The sequence below is a fragment of the Dromiciops gliroides genome, chromosome 4 (genome assembly GCF_019393635.1).
Source record: "Dromiciops gliroides isolate mDroGli1 chromosome 4, mDroGli1.pri, whole genome shotgun sequence".
NCBI lineage: Eukaryota > Metazoa > Chordata > Mammalia > Microbiotheria > Microbiotheriidae > Dromiciops > Dromiciops gliroides.
The window spans coordinates 459,052,341-459,072,391 of record NC_057864.1 but is presented as its reverse complement, the minus strand read 5'-3'; the positions used below and the strand labels follow the sequence as shown (position 1 = coordinate 459,072,391).

The 20,051-nt window shown below is 40.3% G+C and overlaps 1 protein-coding gene across 1 annotated transcript in view; it reads right to left on the bottom strand.

Moving 5' to 3' along the window:
* MYO1D (myosin ID) overlaps positions 1 to 20,051 on the bottom strand; it is a 412,141-nt gene that overhangs the window by 108,213 nt on the left and 283,877 nt on the right. Inside the window, exon 21 of the mRNA XM_043964054.1 lies at positions 15,926 to 16,080. Within this exon, the coding sequence (XP_043819989.1) occupies positions 15,926 to 16,080 (155 nt within the window). The remainder of the gene's footprint in view (positions 1 to 15,925; positions 16,081 to 20,051) is intronic.

Below are 20,051 nucleotides of genomic sequence, written 5' to 3'. Positions count from 1 at the left end.
TTCCATGTAGTGAACATGAAGGTTGTAGCCATGTAGGAAGTTAAGAACTGGGAAGCCTCAGCAGACACCTATTCTAAGTCACAGGAATGAGGGGAACAGAAGCTGGAAATGTTCAGTCACTAATCATCATCTTTTAGTTTGGTGCAAACAAAGAGAAAACTTAAGCAATCCTGGCTGATTGTGAAATATAACACCTTTCAGCTTTTTACAAGCACTGTTTCATAATCAGTGAAATTAAGTGAGACAAGTTACATGCCCTAACAACATCAACTAGACTATTTACAGAGAAGTCTAGGATTCCATTTTTTTTTTTTTTTTGCAGGGCAATGGGGGTTAAGTGACTTGCCCAGGGTCACACAGCTGGTAAGTGTCAAGTGTCTGAGGCCGGATTTGAACTCAGGTACTCCTGAATCCAGGGCCGGTGCTTTATCCACTGCGCCACCTAGCCGCCCCCTAGGATTCCATTTTTAACGTTACCATGAACTGTGCACCTGCTATAGAGACCAGCATTGACCCTCCAATAGTTTTGATATTGCCTATTCTGAGTCACACATTTGACTCCAGGTCCCAGAGCAGGTAGGCTGTCCCCAGTAAAACAAGGCTGGGTGTCCTCCATTGCTAGTTGGGCATCTGAGAACACAGAACAGCAGGTTATCTAAGGAGATGTTATAGGGGGCTGATGGATGGGAGGGAAGGGGAACTATAGCAGGGTGGGCAGAGGAAATACAATAATTGTATGGAAGTGTAAGTTTAACAAAACACTTTTTATTATACATGCTTTATCCATTTTCATCCATCCATCCATCCATCCATCCATCCATCCATCCATCCATCCATCCATCCATCCATCCATCCATCCGTGTTTGTCCATCTATTGGCAATTGGGGTTAAGTGACTTGCCCAGGGTCACATAACAAGTATTTGTTATGAAGTCCTCCCGACTTCAGGGTCAGTGCTCACTCTATTGTGAGCTTTATCCTTTTTAGGGAGGGAACCTCTGTCTGCCTCAGCTTCTTCAATTTCAAAAAGTGGAAATAATCACCAGTAGAAAACATGGGGATAAGAATAGTACCTATCAAGGGGGCAGCTAGATGGCGCAGTGGTTAAAGCACCGGCCCTGGATTCAGGAGTACCTGAGTTCAAATCCTGGCTGAGACACTTGACACTTACTAGCTGTGTGACCGTGGGCAAGTCACTTAACCCCCATTGCCTGCAAAAAAAAAAAAAAAAAAGAATAGTACCTATCTCAATGGACCTACATCACAGGGCTGTTGTGAGGATCATATGAGATATTTATAAGGCACTTAGCACAATGCCTAGCACATAGTAGGTGCTTAATAAATGTGTTCTATTCCCTTCCTTTCTTGTAGAAGTTGGGATTCGAAGGAAGGCAGGAGGCAGAGATGAGGAGGGAGAAAACTCCAGGTATGGGGGACCAGTCAATGAAAATTCATGGAGTTGGGAGGTGGCAAATCTTATTCAAGGAACAGCAGAGGCTGGTATCATTGAACCATAGAATATGGGGAAGAGGGAAGTTAGAGGATTAAAGTGTAAGAAGACTGAAAAAGTAGGGAACAGTCAAGTTATGAAAGGCTTTAACTGCTAAACAGGATTTTATATTAGATCCTGGATGTATCTGAAAGAACCAATGATCTTGGAGGACAATGAAAACATCATCTGCATGGAAGAGCCATCTTTGTTGTGTATTTTCTACTTTCTTGGTTCTTATGTGTAATTGAATTTAGAGAATTAACAATTAGTTCCAATACAGGGCCCAGATTTTAGTGAAGGAAATCACCAGCTTGGGGTGGGGTGGGAAAGCAGCAGTTATTTGGAAGAAGAATTGGTATGGATGCTTATGGTTTCCAAAGCAAGAGTCAGCTTGGTAGAGGAGGAAGTGCCCTGAACAGGAGACTTGGGGTTCAGTCCCAGCTGTTTAATCCAGGGCAAGTCACTCAATTCTATTATGTCTCATGATGTCACCATTTGCCTGCATACCTCCCAGTCAATCTATCAATGAGCATTTATCAAGTGCCTAATAGTGCTAGGCACAAAGACAGATAAACAAGTCTGCTCTCCAGGAGCTTACAATCCAGCAAAAGCAAAAAGCATATATATACTTAGGGATGTACAAAACAGATAGAAGAGTTGCCATGGGGATCAAGCAGAATAATGCATATGCCCATGCTTTATAAATGGAAAGTGTGATGCAAATGCATTGCTAATATTATGTTAGGTAACAGTTTTCCTTTTCTGGAGTATCTGCAAGAGCTATGCTTTAAAAAGTTCTTGATCTGTCTTTTTTAATCTGAAAAAATCGACTCTCTTCACCTCAAAATATGATTGTGCTTTTACTCAAACAAAAAACAACAAAGCCTCCAGACCAAGCTATGACAGCTTTTTTTTTTTTTTTGATGGGGCAATGGGGGTTAAGTGACTTGCCCAGGGTCACACAGCTAGTAAGTGTCAAGTGTCTGAGGCTGGATTTGAACTCAGGTCCTCCTGAATCCAGGGCCGGTGGTTTATCCACTGTGCTATCTAGCAGCCCCCCCCCCCCATAACAGCTTTTAAAGCACAGAGGCAGACCAACTTGCTCGTGATTTTGACAAGACCTCTTAGACAAGGTAGAAAGCAAGATCTCTACAAGTATGCTAAGCTGAAAATGCAAAAGAGAAGCCTTTATTTAACACTTCCTCTACAGGGAAAAACATTTTCAAGGAGAAATAAGGGCAGGAATGTGATTATTTAGAGAAGACACACTATGTACCCCAAACCAGGTGACTTCCCTTTTAAGAAATGTCATTATCAGGGGCGGCTAGGTGGCGCAGTGGATGGAGCACTGGCCCTGGATTCAGGAGTACCTGAGTTCAAATCTGGCCTCAGACACTTGACACTTACTAGCTGAGTGACCCTGGGGAAGTCACTTAACCCCCATTGCCCCGCAAAAAAAAAAAAGAAAAAGAAAAAAAAATGTCATTATCGGGACACTTAACCCTCATTGCCCCGCAAAAAAACAAAAAACAACAAAAAAAAACCAAGCCAAAAAGAAATATCATTATCAAGCCTGGTACTGAGTGTTCTGTTGTTTTTTAAATAATCCTTTTTTTTTTTTAGGTACCACGTTTCTATTGGTTCCTTACAGATAGTCTTCCACCCTGAAGGCTATAGGAATGGATATCTAATACCATATGCAGAACAGGTATATTTGGTCTGCACAAAACTCTTTATGGGGAAAAAAGTGGAGTTTTTAATAATTGTGTACAAGTAGTTGTTCTTTAAGTAATGTTGGAAAGCATTTTACTTCTTCTTTTTTTTTTTGGTGAGGCAATTGGGATTAAGTGACTTGCCCAGGGTCACACAGCTAGTAAGTATTAAGTGTCTGAGGCCGGATTTGAACTCAGGTACTCCTGACTCCAGGGCTGATGCTCTATCCACTGTGCCTCCTAGCTGCCCTGGCATTTTACTTCTAATTAGATTTTTACACTGTAGTGCAAGGGAACTGGCCAGGCAGGAGTTCATTTACATGTTTGATTTTTAAAAATGTTTTCTGTTTTTAATTCTCATTGTTGTTCAGTTGTTTTAGACATGTTTAACTCTTCCTGATCCCATTTGGGGTTTTCTTGGCAAAGACACTGGAGTGTTTTGCCATTTCCTTCTCCAGCTCATTTGACAGATGAGGAACTGAAGCAAACAGTGACTTGCAAAAGGTCAGTCACACAGCTACTAAATTTCTGAGGCTGGATTTGAATTCATGAAGATGTCTTCCTGGTTCCAAGCCCAGTGCTCTATCCACTGCACCACCTAGCTGGCCCTTGTAATATTTATGATTATTTAAATTTTGATTGAACTGTTGTGATTCTTTTTAATCATCTTAGCCAATCTAATGAGTATGAGATGGAATCTTAGAATTTAATGTGAATTTTAATGTGAATTTCTTTAATTGTTAGTTGGAACATTATTTAAAAATTTTTTCAATCAGCACCTAGTGCCCATTCTGTAGCAATTTTTTTCAATCAGCAAAAATCTGCTTTTTCTCTCTCCCATTCCCACCTACAATTGATAATGAAAGAAAAACAAAACCTCCATTACAAGTGTGTATAGTCAAGTAATGTAAATTTCTCCATAGGCTATGTCCAAAAGGGGGGAAAAGCATGTATGTATGTATGTATGTGGGCATGTCATTCTGCATTCTGAGTCACCTCTCTGCCAGGAGGTGGGTAACATGATTCATCATCAGTTTTCTAGAATTGTAGCTGGTCATTACACTAAACAGAGCTCCTAAGTTTTCAAAAGTTTTGCTGGTCTTTACAATACTGTTGCCATTATATAAATTGTTCTCTTAATTCACCTCACTTTGTATCATACAAGTTTATACACATCTTCCCAGGTTTCTGATATTTTCCTCCTCATTATTTCTTATAACACAATAATATTCCATTACATTTATAGACCATAACTTATTTAGCCATTCCCTAATTGATCGCTATCCTTTCAGATTTCCATTCTTTGCATCCCCCCCCCAAATCTATAAATATTTTTGTACATTCTTGGCCCAGGTTTGTTCTACTTAGGACCGATCCCTCCTTTAATCTGTTCTCCTTGTAATTTTCCTTTCTTCCATTTTCTCTCTATTTACCTGTTAGATGAAATGTATTTCTGTACCTAATTATGGGTGTATATTCTCTCCTTTGACCAGTTCAAATAAGAGTGAAATTCCAGTTTCAACTTCTCCCACATTTCTTCCTTGTTTGTACAGACTTTTATTAGTTCATTTTGATTATGTAAAGTGATTTTATTGAACCTTCCTTTCCCTTCCCCTCCTGTCCCAGCCCCCGTGTAAATCTTTCCCCCTCTCTGCTTTTCTTTAAAGATCATCAAGACATATTAGACTCATTCATAGGCCTTCTGTCAAATTAGATCCTCTCCAGCATCCTTGATGTTGATAGGATTCAGAGGGGATACATGTATCATCTCCCTATATCAGAATGGAAGCAGTTTATCATTATTTGGTCCCTTATAATCATTCATGTTTTTCTTTTAATTCCTGTTTTGAACTTCATAATGTCTTTACAACTTTGGTCTTTTCATCAGGAAGACTGGAAGTCCTTATTTCATTAAAAATCCATCTGATTTGGGGCAGCTAGGTAGCGCAGTGGATAGAGTACTGGCCCTGTATTCAGGAGGACCCGAGTTCAAATCCGGCCTCAGACTCTTAACAATTACTAGCTGTGTGACCCTAGGCAAGTCACTTAACCTCAATTGCCTCACCAAAATAAATAAACAAATTTTTAAAAATCCATCTGATTATACTTAGTTTTGCTGGGTAAATGTATCTTTTACCTTCTGGAATATTATATTCCAAGATCTCTGCTCCTTTACAGTGGTGACTGCTAAATTGTATATGATCCTGATTGTGGCTTTTTGGTGCTTGAAGTCTTTCTTTCTGGATGTCTGCAGTATTTCTTCTTTAACTGGAAGTTTTGAATTTTGGCTATAACATTTTTGGAAGTTTTCATTTAGGGATTTCTTTCAAGGGGTGACCAATGGATTCTTTCTATGTCCACCCCTCTGGTTTGGCAGAGTATTTATTAAACATTTATTATGCGTCAGGCACAGTGCCTGACAAATACTACAAATACTACACAATCAAGCAAGACAGTCAAGTTGCTTACCTTTTAATAGTGAAAGAAAACAACAAGATGGAGTTAGGAAAGGGTGGAGTAAGGTGCATGCATGTAGTAGAAACCACAGAGAAGTGGCTTGGAGTTTTCTGGGAAAGATAAGGTGAAGGTTTCCTTATCAGAGCCTGGTGTCCCTAGTGCAGGTTGCGGTGGGGTGGGGGAAGGGAATAATGACATAGTATGGAGATGGCCAGGAAGCCACATAAAGGCCTGGTTCCAGGTAGTTTGTGTCTTTGTGAACTTGTAGAATGCCATAAGTGTTATGTTGTATCAACCTTAGTATTATACATACTTTTGTTATCACTTAGTGAGTGCATGTTGTCCAAGGGTATAGTGACGGGGCCAGGCTAGTGTCAGTGGCCATTCCTGATTGGTTAGGGGTAGTTCTGATTCCATACCCATGAATTGGGGAGAAGGAAGCTGGAACCTGATGGGGCCATGGCCCCCGTTGTCCTTGAGCAGAGACATATCCTGCTAGCTAGATGGAAGAAGAACATGTGCTCAGAAACTTGGGACTGCAGCTTAGGATACAGGTGACACAGAGAATCTTCAGGATGGGGAAAATGGTAAGATCTGGGGAAACTGCCTTAGATTTAGGAAACAAGGGTTGTCCATTTACTTGTGAGGCAGATACTTTGTTGATGCTTTAAAAAATCATCTACAGTGGATAGAGCACTGGCCCTGGAGTCAGGGGTACCTGAGTTCAAATCCAGCCTCGGACACTTAACACTTACTAGCTGTGTGACCCTGGGCAAGTCACTTAACCCCAATTGCCTCACTTAAAAAAAAATCATCTACATTATTTGTAAATTCCCTCTTTCTCCATGAATAAAGCCCCTGTCCAAACACCATCCTAGTTCAAGTCTGTAGCCGGGATTGGGGTAAAGATTCCCAGGGCGTGCTGGTAGAGGGGAGTACTAGGAAAGGGGCCAAGAAGGGATTAGAGAGGAAAGACGTAGGACTTCAGGACCAAGACTAGTCAAAATATTTGTCCTGGGAGTGACAGACTGCTGGGACAGGACCTTGGCTCCATCATCATGCTGTATATTATGGAATTGGATTGTGTTCCAGTTAACAGTTTATTGCAAACTGACAGTGTTTTTTAATTTAAAACTGTAAGCGTCTTGAGAACAGAGACAAAGTTTGTAATTATTATTATTATTTTTATGCACCAGGCTAGCCATGGTGTGAATACTCAAAGACTACTTGCTGAATTAAATTCACTCAGCTGTTTGTGCCACTGTGGTGGAATTCTCAGAGTCTAAGTGTTTTACAAATATCTACCTGTTTGGCATAAATTAACTATTCAAGGGCTTAAAGGAGCATTAGAGGTTGTTTAGTCTGATCTCATTACACAAAGGAGGGAACCAAGGCCTTGGAAGGAGGAGGGTGGGGGTTAAGTGACTTCTTTGAGGTCACGTGGCTAATAAGCCTTAATGGCAGGACTAGATTCCAGGGTTTCTGACTCTTAAACACACTGCTTTCCACTAGCCTTCATCACTCAGAGGTAACGACATTTATATGAACAACTGCGCTCTTCCAAAGTCTGATGTCATTTCCACTTATTTTAACTGATGCTACAATTTTAACCAGTCTCTATGATTGGCACAGCATAAATGCTGATCCTCAGATTGGTGAGCCTGGCTCACCCTAGGGAGAACAGTTAACAGTGGGCTATCAAAACCACTTTGTGTGGGGGACTGAGATAACCAACTTAGAGGACCTGACCCTAAAATGCTTAGAGAAAGAACAGCTTCCTACCATGTGGTACAGCTGTGGGCTTTGATCACATGTTGCCTTGTGACATTTCTTGGTCCTCTGCACTGCCATTTAACATTTTGTGTGTTTCTGCTTCATCGCCTCAACCAGGCTATAAGCTTCTTGGGGGCAGAGACCAATTCTTGTTAATTTGTACATGCCACATGGAGCCCAGCACAGGACCTTGCCTATGCTGGACAATCAATCCACAGAAGAATCAGGAACTGGGTGGTTGTTGTTAGTAATGGTTTGAGGTCAGTTACCATCACAAGAAATAGAATTAAAATCATGAAAAGAGTCTGTAAATAGCAGCTGTGGCCACAAATCAAAGAATAATGTGCACATATGCATTTCAGCACCCACCATATGCATAACACTGGGGCACTAAGGGATGCAAAATGGGTGGAAGTAAGTTCATGTTTCTTACTTTCTTGACTCTGGGACAATCAGGATTCAAATAGGTAAATTCTGATTAGGAGAATAATAATAGCAATAATTTTTTGGGGGGTGGGGCTGGGCAATGAGGGGTAAGTGACTTGTCTAGGGTCACAGAGCTAGTAAGTGTCAAGTGTCTGAGGCCAGCTTTGAACTCAGATCCTCCTGAATCCAGGGCTGGTGCTTTATTCACTGTGCCACCTAGCTGCCTAATAGCAAGAATTCTTAACCTCTGTGTGTGTGTGTGTGTGTGTGTGTGTGTATGACATGGACCCCTTTGGACAGTCTAGTGAAACCTGCATATAATATGCCCTTCTCAAAATAAGGTTTTTAAATGCACAAAAGAACAAATACAGGATTAAAAAGGAAACCAATAATATTGAAGTATAGTGATCAAAATATGAAAAAAAAATAGTTCTTAGACCCCAGGTTCAGAACTCCCAACTCTGAGTAGTGCTTTCTAAATCTTCATATAAATACACAGTGTTTCAAGGGTTTTTGTTGTTGTTGTTGTTAACAGAATAATTTGCAAATGTATCATCAAGGTCAGGGAAACCCACTGCAATTTGGAAGTCAGGCTAGGGCAGTCTGCAAGTTGAGAGGTGGTTGTGAAGGATGCTACTGGGCTGGGGCTACATGACCAGGTTGCCTTGGGATAAGGGGCTTAACAATCTTTTGCTTCCTTCCTCCTGCCTGCCTCCTTCCCTCCCTCTCCCTCTCTCTCATCTTTGCTTTCCTTTCTCCTCATTCTTCCTGTCAATTCCCTCTTTATCCTCTCAGGCTAGTGTGATGAATCTTTGTCTGTCCCCGTCCCTCTTTTTACAGGAGATCTTAAAAAGCCCACAAGCAAAGCGATCCCTAAGCTTGAGAAACCAATGATAGAGAACTAGGTCAAATTTCCAGCCTAAACTCAGCGACTGTACTCTCTCTCCTCCTTTAATTAAGCAAAATATTAAAGATATTGAATGTGAAAAACAAGAGGCAGATGGCATTGACTTCCTGGCTCCCTTCCATGAAAATAGAAGAGGAAAAATAAGAAATTTCTATGCTTGAGTTTGGTGTGATGCTGAGATTCCCAGCATATAGACAGGCAAATGCCCGGACAGCTGCTTAAGGCAGATGGGTCCTTTGAGAGCTTAATATTTGCCGAATTGATGGTGAATCCACAGTCAGGGCAGCCAACTTGTGACCATCTGCTTACTAGTGGGCAGAAAGGATCCTACACAGCAGGTAGCTGCTGCTCAGGGTGAAAAACCAACCAAGAGCTAAATCAGCAGTATTTATAACCTCTGTAAAGCAAACACATCTAGCAAACAGCTGGCGTACGGGCCTCAGAAAGGAAACCTCATCTTGTGTATCTGCCATGCCTAGCAGGGTGCTGTGTGCCGCAAGATTTCAAGAGATCGTATGTCATGGTATTCAGATATTACAAGATAGAACTTTCCTCTAAGAATGCCCTTTGACCTTTTCCACTTTCCTAACTGGGAAAAGATGGGGAAGAAGAAGAAGAACAACAACAACAACAACAGTAGTTTTCATTTGCACATCTATTTCAAAACCAGAAGCTGCGCTGCTACAAGTGTAATTAGCAGAAAGGCAGGAGCAATTCAGGAAGACTGGATTGATGAAGATACAGAAATACTGCTATTGACCTTTCAATGATGAGAACACCTCTTAGAATTGGAAGATTTTGTTCACAATCAGAGGTAGAAATAATATAAAAGGAATAAAGCAGCACCGTGGGGTGATGAAGAGAGATGATTATATTAAAAATATCCAATTCAAACTGAAATAGAATCAAATGTGCCAGGAGATATAAAGGCTGCCGCTGAGATTCCTTGGGAAGGAGTCAGGGGCAATGAATGGCAGACAATAGAGAGGGGTGTGTGTGTGTGTGTGTGTGTGTGTGAAGTCTAGAGAATGGAAATTTTAGTTACAGAATGGGCACTAGGTGCTAGAAAAAGATGGAGAAAAGTTAAAGGCTGTATCACCATCACCACCACCACTATCTCCTTGGACTAGGTCTTTCAGGGAGAAGAGGTCCTTATGTTTAGGGGTAAGGGGAGGAAGAGAAAAATGGGCCAAGCCCAGTGGCTTGGTGTGACTTCAGGGCCACCACCTGTTTCTCTCAGACAGTTAATTGCTGATACTCACAATTTCAGTTCCATCCAAAAAAAAAAAAAGGAAATGGGGAAAACCTCTTATGTCACAGCTCCAGATAAAGAGCCTAACAGGGAAAAGGCAGAGCCGAAGTAAAACTTGGGTGAGAATGAGTTTCTCTGGAGTGTTAAATGATCATCAGTCAGTCCATCAACAAGTAGAAGTGACTAATTCTTAAATCCTTTCTGGTTTTGACCGAGAAAAGAGAATAGAGAGACCAAGAATAGAGAGAAAGGCACTGGGCTCCCAGAGGCCAGTGAGGGCATGCCACTGAGACTGAGAGGTTTAAGGAGGTCAGAGAGACTGAATTGGGAACAGGACAGCTTCACAACTGGCTAGGTCTAAACTTCCGATGGATTTAAACAGAAAGTCCTCATTGAAGTATTTCTGTCATGCAGTTACAAAGGCAAGCGGTCTGCTTTCCATCATTTATGATACATCTTTCTCTCCCTCTCTCCTCCCCTTTCCTTTGTCCCCCTCTTTTCTTCTTTCTTTTTCTCTCTCTCTTTTTCTCTATCTTTCTTTTCCTTCCTTCCTTCCTTTCCTCTCAACATAGCTGATTTTGTATAAAACTGTTTAATGCCCAGGGAATTTACTATTTGAAGCATCATTGCCCCAGGGCCTGTCTATCTAAGATAAAGCATTCTAGAAATAGCAGTTTCCAAGTATTTTCTTTCTTAGGGGAGGGGGCAGGGAGGGTGGGCAATGCCTTCCTTTAGTAAATACCCCACCCCCCTTTTGCATTCTCATTTCTTCCTGCTATAATTTCACTAAAATGTTGCCTATCCACTTCCAGTCCTAATTTGTCCTTATGACTGCACACGCTTATTTCCTTGAGGCCATGCCCCCTGGTGTATCTCCAGTCAAATTATTTTGACTCTGTACCTCATGTCAACCTTGGCCAATGAACCATAGCCTTCTTTCTCATTGGGAAGGTGATCTGGAAGATAAAGCACTTCTCTTGAGTGAAGGGAATAGCATTCTCCTTTCAGGTCTCCTATCGATTGATTTTTGTGACTATAGGAGTCATCTTGTTTCTCTGGGCCTCAATTTACCATTAGTTAAAAGAAGATAAATGAAAAATTCTGCCTTATAGAACCCAGTTAAAGCCTCATGAAAGTTGATATGTAGATACAATAATTAACTTGGTGGTCCTCTCTCCCTCAAAGGAGAAACCTGCAGGAAACAGGGGGGCCATATTTATACTTCTGAAATCAGCAAGAAAAAAAAAATCTTATCAGGTTATGTCATTTTCACTTAACCACAGCCCTAAAATACATCTTTCATCTTGACATTCTTCTCCTAAACCCTATGACGATGACATAATTTCCATTCCATACAACCAGGGATGCTCCAAAATTTATGAAATTAAAAATTTTCCAATATGTCCAAGGGAGGCAGTGTGTGTGTAAGTTTCCATTCCAAATGTATGTACACAGAAAGAACATCTTCATTCGTCTCAGAGACAGAGAGGGCACATGCTTGTGGTTTTGAAACTATTTGCCAAGGGCTAGAATTGGCAAACTTGGGGCTTTTTGCTTAAACTTTGCAAAACTCTGCATCACCTGTGCCCACCTGAAAGGAAGTCTCTAAAAGCCCCAGAGTTATATCTTGGTCCTTACTCTTTTTTTTTTTTTTTTTTGACAGGGCAATGAGGGTTAAGTGACTTGCCCAGGGTTACACAGCTAGTAATGTCAAGTGTTCGAGGCTGGATTTGAACTCAGATCCTCCTGAATCCAGGGCCAGTGCTTTATCCATTGTACCACCTAGCTACCCCAGTCCTTACTGAATACTTGTACTCATTTCCCTCCCAGGACTCACTAAGCAACATCTTTGCCAAGGCTTACAGCTCATCACAACAAGCATGGTGTTCTACTGCTCTGGATCCTAGTGTGTGTGTGTGTGTGTGTGTGTGTTTTAAAGGTATCTTAGGTACAATAGCTTTCTTTTATTCTTAACATTCAACTTGGGTAGGTGAGAAGTAATATTTTAAATGATCTACTCACTTTTTCTAATAACCCCCTTATAATTATTATCTATTTTCTGTCTCTACTAAATAAATAGCCTATATCTATATATCTATCTATCTATCTATATATATATAGATAGATAGATAGATAGATAGATATTTTTGGTGAGGCAATTGGGGTTAAGTAACTTACCCAGGGTCACACAGCTAGTAAGTGTCAAGTGTCTGAGGCCGGATTTGAACTCAGGTACTCCTGAATCCAGGGCCGGTGCTTTACCACTGCGCCATCTAGCTGTCCCTGCCAATAAATATTGATGTAGCTAGATGGTACAGTGAAGAGAGTTCTGTGCTTGGAGCCAGGAACACTTGAGTTAAAATCCTGCCTTAGATGCTTACTAGCTGTGTGACCTTGGGTAAATCTCTTAAAACTCTATTTGCCTCAGTTTCCTCATGGGTAAAATGCGGTTAGACTTGATGGCTTCTAAGGTCCTTTCTCGCTCTGAATCTGTGTTCTGATGATTCTCTGGATTAAAACACATTCAATCCCATGAAAATGCTGAAGAAAAATTAATTGGACTGGATTTTAAAGTTGAATGCCATACAATGACCTGACTGACCTCCATCCATAAACATTCTCTAAATATTTATATGGGTAAATGAACAAAGCTGATTTAGGCAATTGTGCACCTGGTTCCAAATGAATGACATCTGAATCAAATGACAGCTTCCTACTGAAAAATCCAAGTGAATGAGGACATCTTAAAATGTTTGTGAAATATCCTTAACAGTTCAGGAAATATTATATAGCAAGAAGAAGAAATTGGTCTTATTCTCTTCCTCTCCCCCCGCCCCCTTTAGACTAGGTCCTGTCATTTCATTTGTGTAAGAAACTTCTATCCGTTGGGATTACTCTGTAGCTTACACTCTTAACAACCTGTGGTGGGGATTGAAAGGCCAAATAGATAATAATACTAGCAATAATGATATTAATAGTATTATAACTTCATTGTTAATGATTTAATATTATAATATTTACATATAATAATATTTATGTAGTAATTCCTATATGCCAGGCACTGTGCTGTGCACTTTATAATTATTATCTCATTTGATCCTGACATCCTGGGAGGTAGGTGCTATTTATAATCTCTACTTTACAGTTGAGGAAACTAAGGCAAACAGAGGTTAAGTGACTTCCCCAGGGTTACCCAGACAATATCTTGTGCCACTTTAACTGCCCAAGCCAATATGCTTCAACCCAGGCATTCCTGACTTTTAGGCCAGTTCTCTATCCATTATTCCATAGTAGTTCTTGCTTCAGTTGCACCTGACTCTTCATGACCCTATTTGGTGTTTTCTTGGTAAAGATACTGGAGTGGTTTGTCATTTCTGTCTCCAGCTCATTTTACAGTTGAGGAAACTGAGGCAAACAGGATTAAGCGATTTGCCTAGGGTCACATGGCTAGTAAGTGTCTGAGGTCGGATTTGAACTCAGGAAGATGAGTCTTCCCGACTCCAGGCCAGGTGCTCTATCCACTGATCCACCTAGCCACCACCTTGTGGTATGTATCTCCTTAATAAAGTTGTTCCTAAATCCCTACTTATGGGTCAGTTACATAAGAATAAATGAACTTGAAAATTCTGGTCTACAAATAATATTTTTCAGATGTTCTGATAATTGTTTCTCAATACTATTCAACTACCTTAAGTAGGGGTTCAGTAACCGGGGACCCGTGAACTTATTAAAAAAAAATGCTTGCTAATGATATTTCAATATAATTGATTGCCTTTGGAAGCGTCTCTGTATTTTACTTTGCACTTTGAAAACCATTCTTCTGAGAAGGATTCAGACTGCCAGAGTGTGGGAGGTTCATGACAACAAAGATAAAGACCTCGTGATCTTGAGTGTGTCCTCAAGACCAAGCATTTTACTTCATAGCCAGGCTTTGAGTTTTGCCTCCCTTCCCACATGTACACAATAAATTAATGAATAGATGTAAGAAATCAATATTTGATACCTATTGCAATTAAAAAGAAATGGGGTTCATTCCATGGCTATAAAATGAAATCCCTCTGTGCCTTTTCCCTAGCAACGCTGAAACTCCTTCACACTGCTGGGTGATAGCTTCATCCATCCTAACGACTGTAAGATTTTTTTTTGTAGGCTATCTAAATTACATAACAATCTTATATAACTTAGGATCTGCTTCTACATTAACTTTTCCTTCTTTTTCCCTTCAGACCTCTCATTTCTTTACCCTCTCAGCCCCTAAAATACAAGGCTACTGGTCCTGGATCAAAGTCACAATTTTACAGTTAACATTTAAATTTCACAAGCAGCCTGGGGAATGGAGAATGTTGTCAGCAACACTGTGGATAGGTTCAGTTGTTCAGAACTTTGAGCTAGCAGGCTCCTTGGACGTCATCTGATCTAGTATTGGTGAACTCCATTCTGTTCTACAGAACCCGGACATTCTGCAGGATGTGAGCAGGTGTTCCAAGAAAAGATTGCCATCGATATAATCCAGAGCCAGCACAGTATAGTGGAGACTGAGATGGTCCTGGAGCCAGAGATCTGAGCTCAAGCCTTCCTTGGGCTCATACTGGCTTTGTGACCCTGGGCAAGTTACTTGACCTCTTAATGCATCGAGGAGGTGCCTCATCCTGGAGTTCTCTACATGAATGAACTCCCAGGCCCAGGTCCGACCCTTTATTGTCCTTATCCATATTCAAAACATATTTATACTCTAGCGTCATCTCTCCTTTATTCTCCCATACCCATCAGCAGACAAACAGGGTGAAGTGACTTGCTCAGGGTCACATGTGGTATGCATCTCCTTAATAAAGTTGTTACTAAATCACTATTTGAGGATCAGTTGCATAGTTCTTCCTCCACAAAATCTTTTTTTTTTTTCAGATTCATTTCCTCCCACCCATTTTTACAATCACTACCCCACTCCAAGCCGTTAGCACTTCACACTTGGATAACTGTAGGAATCACCACTTTCTTCCCTCTTTTAATGTCAGAACAATCTTCCTTAAACACAGCCTTTGCATCATACCTCTAGCCTCAAGACTGTGCAGTGATTATTTATGGCTTTTTCTACCCAAACCAAATTTCTCAGCCTAGTACTCAAGGCCCTTTGCCAAAAGGCTGCCTTATTTCATGCAGTTCCTTGCCATTACTATTCCATTCCATCCAAGACAATTTGCTGACCATGCCTTTCCCTCCCTTAATCTTATTTCCATTCTCTACCTCCTCATTTAGATATTAAAGTTATAGTACATGATATTCTTTTTACTTAAAAACAAAACAAAACTCATAAGTTGCATTAAATTTGTAGTCCCTAACCAGCAGGTAGGGAGAGTATCCCCTAATTCTTTTATACTTAGAGAAACCAACTGATTAAAGGAGAAGGGATGGTGTGACTGGGGTTTTTTTTTTGTTTGTTTGTTTTTTTAGTAAGGCAATTGGGGTTAAGTGACTTGCCCAAGGTCACACAGCTAGTAAGTGTTAAGTGTCTGAGGCCATATTTGAACTCAGGTCCTCCTGAATCCGGGCCAGTGCTCTATCCACTGCGCCACCTAGCTGCCCCGTGACTGGGTTTTAATAGCAGAATTCTCAAGTGGTTTTTGCTATCTAGCAGATTTCATTCTATGTGGATTAACAGGAAAGAGATTTTACCCTTAAGTGTGATGTTTCATTCTTAGTTATGCTGGAGGAGAGATCTGGTAACAATTCCTAATGTTGAAGCCAAACCAAACTTTGACCAAAGTATTCTATGTGGAACTTTCTTACATCAAATAGGCTCTCTTTAGGGGAGAAAATTATTGGGCAAGATTAAAGTGTAAGCCCACCGATAATTGCAACGAAAGGTTTCAGTGCTCATAGCTTGCTTTAGGCAATGAAGTAAAAACTCACCTCTTGAAATGATGTGCCAGGACCCCAACAAGCTCCCCGATTCGGCTCTCATTGGTTGGCTGCTTGCTGAAAAGGCAGACAATGAGGTCTCTGTTGTCTTTTGTATGAAAAACTACAAGCTGGTCTTTTCCATTGGAGACACTCAACCCAGTCAACTGCAGAGAGAATTGAAAAATATTATCAGGCATGTTTTCAAACACATGATCAACATACTCCTATCTGGGAGTCCTGTCCACTTGTGATTAGAGGCAGCCCAGCCATCTTTTTTAGAAAAGGATGGATGGGTTCTTTGGCCTTTTTCATCTCATTTGAAACTATTCCATTAAGCCTGATGCTTATACCTTCCCAACCAAATACAGTGGTGCCTTTCACTGTAATTGAACACCTTCAAGAAAGAAGGTAAAGGTTGATGTACAGAAACAAGGTGAACACTAACATATTTCTCTCAGTAAATCTAGTATTCTTGCAAGCCTGCTACTGTTTAAATTTTTGAGGATTATTACTTAGATTTTATCATCATGAACTATGAGGTATCACAAATAACAACAGTCAAAGACTTAAAAATCAGGTTTAGTTCTAGGGTTCTGCTATTAGGTAATAATCTATGGAGAATCCCTGGAGGGTTGAGAAAAATGAAAATAATTAAAACATTGGGAAGTAGCATCCATGAAAAGCTAATAAAATATGACTTATTTAGTCTAAAGAAGAAGGAGGATCCTAACAAATTTTACAGAACGCAAAAAGATTTGTTACATGTGGTGATAAACACAGCCTTCTCCTTTTCAGAAAAGATGAACTAAAACTGTAGCAGATTCTAATTGAAATCAGGATTTTTATGTTAGACTTTAGAAAGTACTTCTTACATACAAAGATGGTAAGCATATAGAATAGTAAAGCTTGTGCAATCTTTTTTGGACAGTTTAAAGACTTTATTGTGCTTCCTGCCTGTAATCAAATGATAAACTGGAAAATTTTGTTGTTGTCGGGTCATCTCAGTCGTGTCCAATTCTTCTTGACTCCATTTGGGATTTTCTTCCTTCCTTCCTTCCTTCCTTTCTTTTCATTTGGGGTTTTCTTGACAGAGATACTGAAATAACTTGACATTTCCTTCTCCAGCTCATTTTACAGATGAGGAAACTGAGGCAAATAGGGTTAAATGACTTGCCCAGGGTCATACAGCTAGTGTCTGAGGCTGTATTTGAATTCTTAAAGATGAGCCTTCCTGGTCCCAAGCCCAGTGCTTTATGTACTGTGCCACCTTATAGCCCACAGGGAAAATGGGGTTCCCTTATTGTTCTGGTTACTAGATAGTTGTCTTGGTAAAATGAAACAGGCTTGCAGAGTGGCCTCTCCATCTGTCTTACTGGTCTACTGCACAGAACACTGAAGTGCCACCTTCTGGTCACTCTGGTAGGTCAATAGTAAGTGATTCTCTCTGTTCTATAGAATATAAGCACGTGTATGCGTGCTTGAGAGAGAGAGACAGAGATGGAGACAGAAGGAGGAGGGGGAGGGGGAGGCCCTTTTGGAAGTCTATGGACCCCTTCTCAGAAGAATATTTTAACATGCATAAAATAAGATACACAGGATTATAAAGGAAACCAATCCTATTACAGATGAGTTTAAAGACCCTGGATTAAGACCCCTGGATAGTCTGGAGGAAAAGACTTTAAGGAATTTATAAGCCAGCTGTGGAGATAGAAGAAAGAAGCATGAAATGAGTGAAGCATACTTTTTTTTGCTAGTTGAAAAAGCACCATCGACAAGGATGGAGAATCACAGAATCATAGGCTTTAAGATGAAACGACCCCAATTTTTATAGGTGAAGCCCAGAAATGTTCAGAGGTGTGTCCAGTCTCACAGATAATAAATAGCAGAGCTGGGATTTGAACCCAGGTCAGCTGATTCCAAGCTCGAGAATTTTTATACTACTCCATGCTATAAATAGTGAAAAAAGTAGCTAAAAACTGAATACAAGAGAATATAATAATGAAGAGATGGCCCCCCAAAGGAAATTAGCTTTTAGTTGCTTTGAAAATGGGAGTAAGAACATGGGCAAGGTGGAGCAGGCATTTCAGGAGAAGAGAATGACTCCTTAAACCTAGGTATAGCTGTATTATTTCTACTATACCACCTCAATATAATGTAAATTGGCTGCCCATATGACCTTCTTAAGGGACTCTAGGTGGTGTCATGGTGCACAGAGTATTGGGTCTGGAGTCAGGAAGATTCCTTTTCCTGAGTTCAAATCTAGTCTCAGACACTTACTAGCAGTGTGACCCTGGGACAGTCACTTAACCCTGTTTACCTCAGTTTCCCCCTCTGTAAAATGAGCTGGAGAAGGAAATGGCAAACCACTTCAGTGTAACTTGAGGTTATAGAATTTACTTCTAGATTACACTTTTTCCATGAGTCCAGGGGCTCTAAACTTTGTCTATTTGCTAGTGCCTACTCTAGTAAAGGGTCTTCTGAATACAGGTCCTTAATAATTATTGAAATGAAGTGCCTAGCCTCTCAGGGATGGCCTCATTTAAGTGATTTAAAATGTAATCTATTTGAAATGATGTATTCTTTTCTATTAAGTTCAGTGTCTGGGCTATCTACTCTGACCTGGTAATTTTATATATGATATTAGAAACTGAGCTTATTAAAAACATTTCACCAGAATGTTTTATAAAAAGCTAATAAAACAAAATCTCAAACGTAGAAGCCTGGGTGTTTTGGCTCCAGAAGCATTAAATGCAGGGGTACTAGAAATGATGAAATCTGGTCAAGGGGCAAGGTTGGAGTCTTCCAGAGGATGCTCCAAAGGACCCTTGAACAAAATCAATTTGACCAATGTATTAATATGTATAAAACATTGAGAGAAGGGGACAAGGTCAAGTTTAGAAATAACTGATATGAAATATAATAAAGGCGTATAAGGGATACAGAGAATTATCTACATGAGCTCCAAAGAGGCAGCGATTGCTTCCAAATGGAGGGAATCAGATAGCCCTTCATGGAAGAAATGGCATTTGGGCTAAGCCTCAACAGATGGGTAGGATTTGAAGAGCAAAGTCATGGAAAGAGGGGGAAGGGAAGACATTCCAGCCACATTTATATTGGGCTTTTGAGTTTTTATATATGTATTATTTTATTTGATCTTCATTGGGAAAAGAAATTCAAGTATTATTTGTTATCCTTATTTAAGAGAGGAGGAAACAAAGGCTCAGAAAATTTAAGTGAATTCAAACACTTGTCTGTGACTGCAACTTGTATTATTTCTTTTATACCATACCGCCTCAGTATAATATAAACTGGCTGCCCATATTACCTCATTAGGTGGTGTAGTGGATAGAGCACCTGGCCTGGAGTCAGGAAGACTCATCTTCCTGAACTCAAATCTGGCCTCAGACCACTAGTGACCCTAGCAAGTCATTTAACCTGGCTTGCCTCAGTTTTCTCATCTGTTAAATGAACTGGAAAGAGAAATAGAAAACCATTCCAAAATATTTGCCAAGAAAACCCCAGATGGGGGGGAATCACAAAAAGTCAGATAGGACTGAACAACAAATTACCTTGTTAAGTACATTTAACCCTTAAGGTGACTGAAATAGCTTACATTTACAATGAATATTGATATAAAAAAAATATTGGTCGGGGCAGCTAGGTGGCGCAGTGGATAAAGCACTGGCCCTGGATTCAAGAGGACCTGAGTTCAAAGCCAGCCTCAGACACTTGACACTTACTAGCTGTGTGACCCTGGGCAAGTCACTTAACCCCCATTGCCAAACAAAAACAAAAACAATATTGGTCTTTGAATCTCCGGTGTTTAGTACAGTGACTGGAACAGAGTAGGTATTTAATAAATGCTTATTGATGGATTGGTTCACTGTTGAATTGAAAATAAAAAACAGTGAAAATGAATTAAATGTTTTATTTATCTAAATTTCTGATGAAGGTGGTAAAGCTAAGGAGACTGTGAAGGGAAGTACATACTTTCAAAAGCTTCAGAGTGCATACAAAGGAGCTGGAAGCAAGGGATTGAAACTGAGTACAAAAAGCAGCAAGACTGTAAGAATAACCTCAGAAAAGAAACCCAGTGTGAGTGGAGGCTTTCCATCTATTTTTAAAGGCAGCAAAA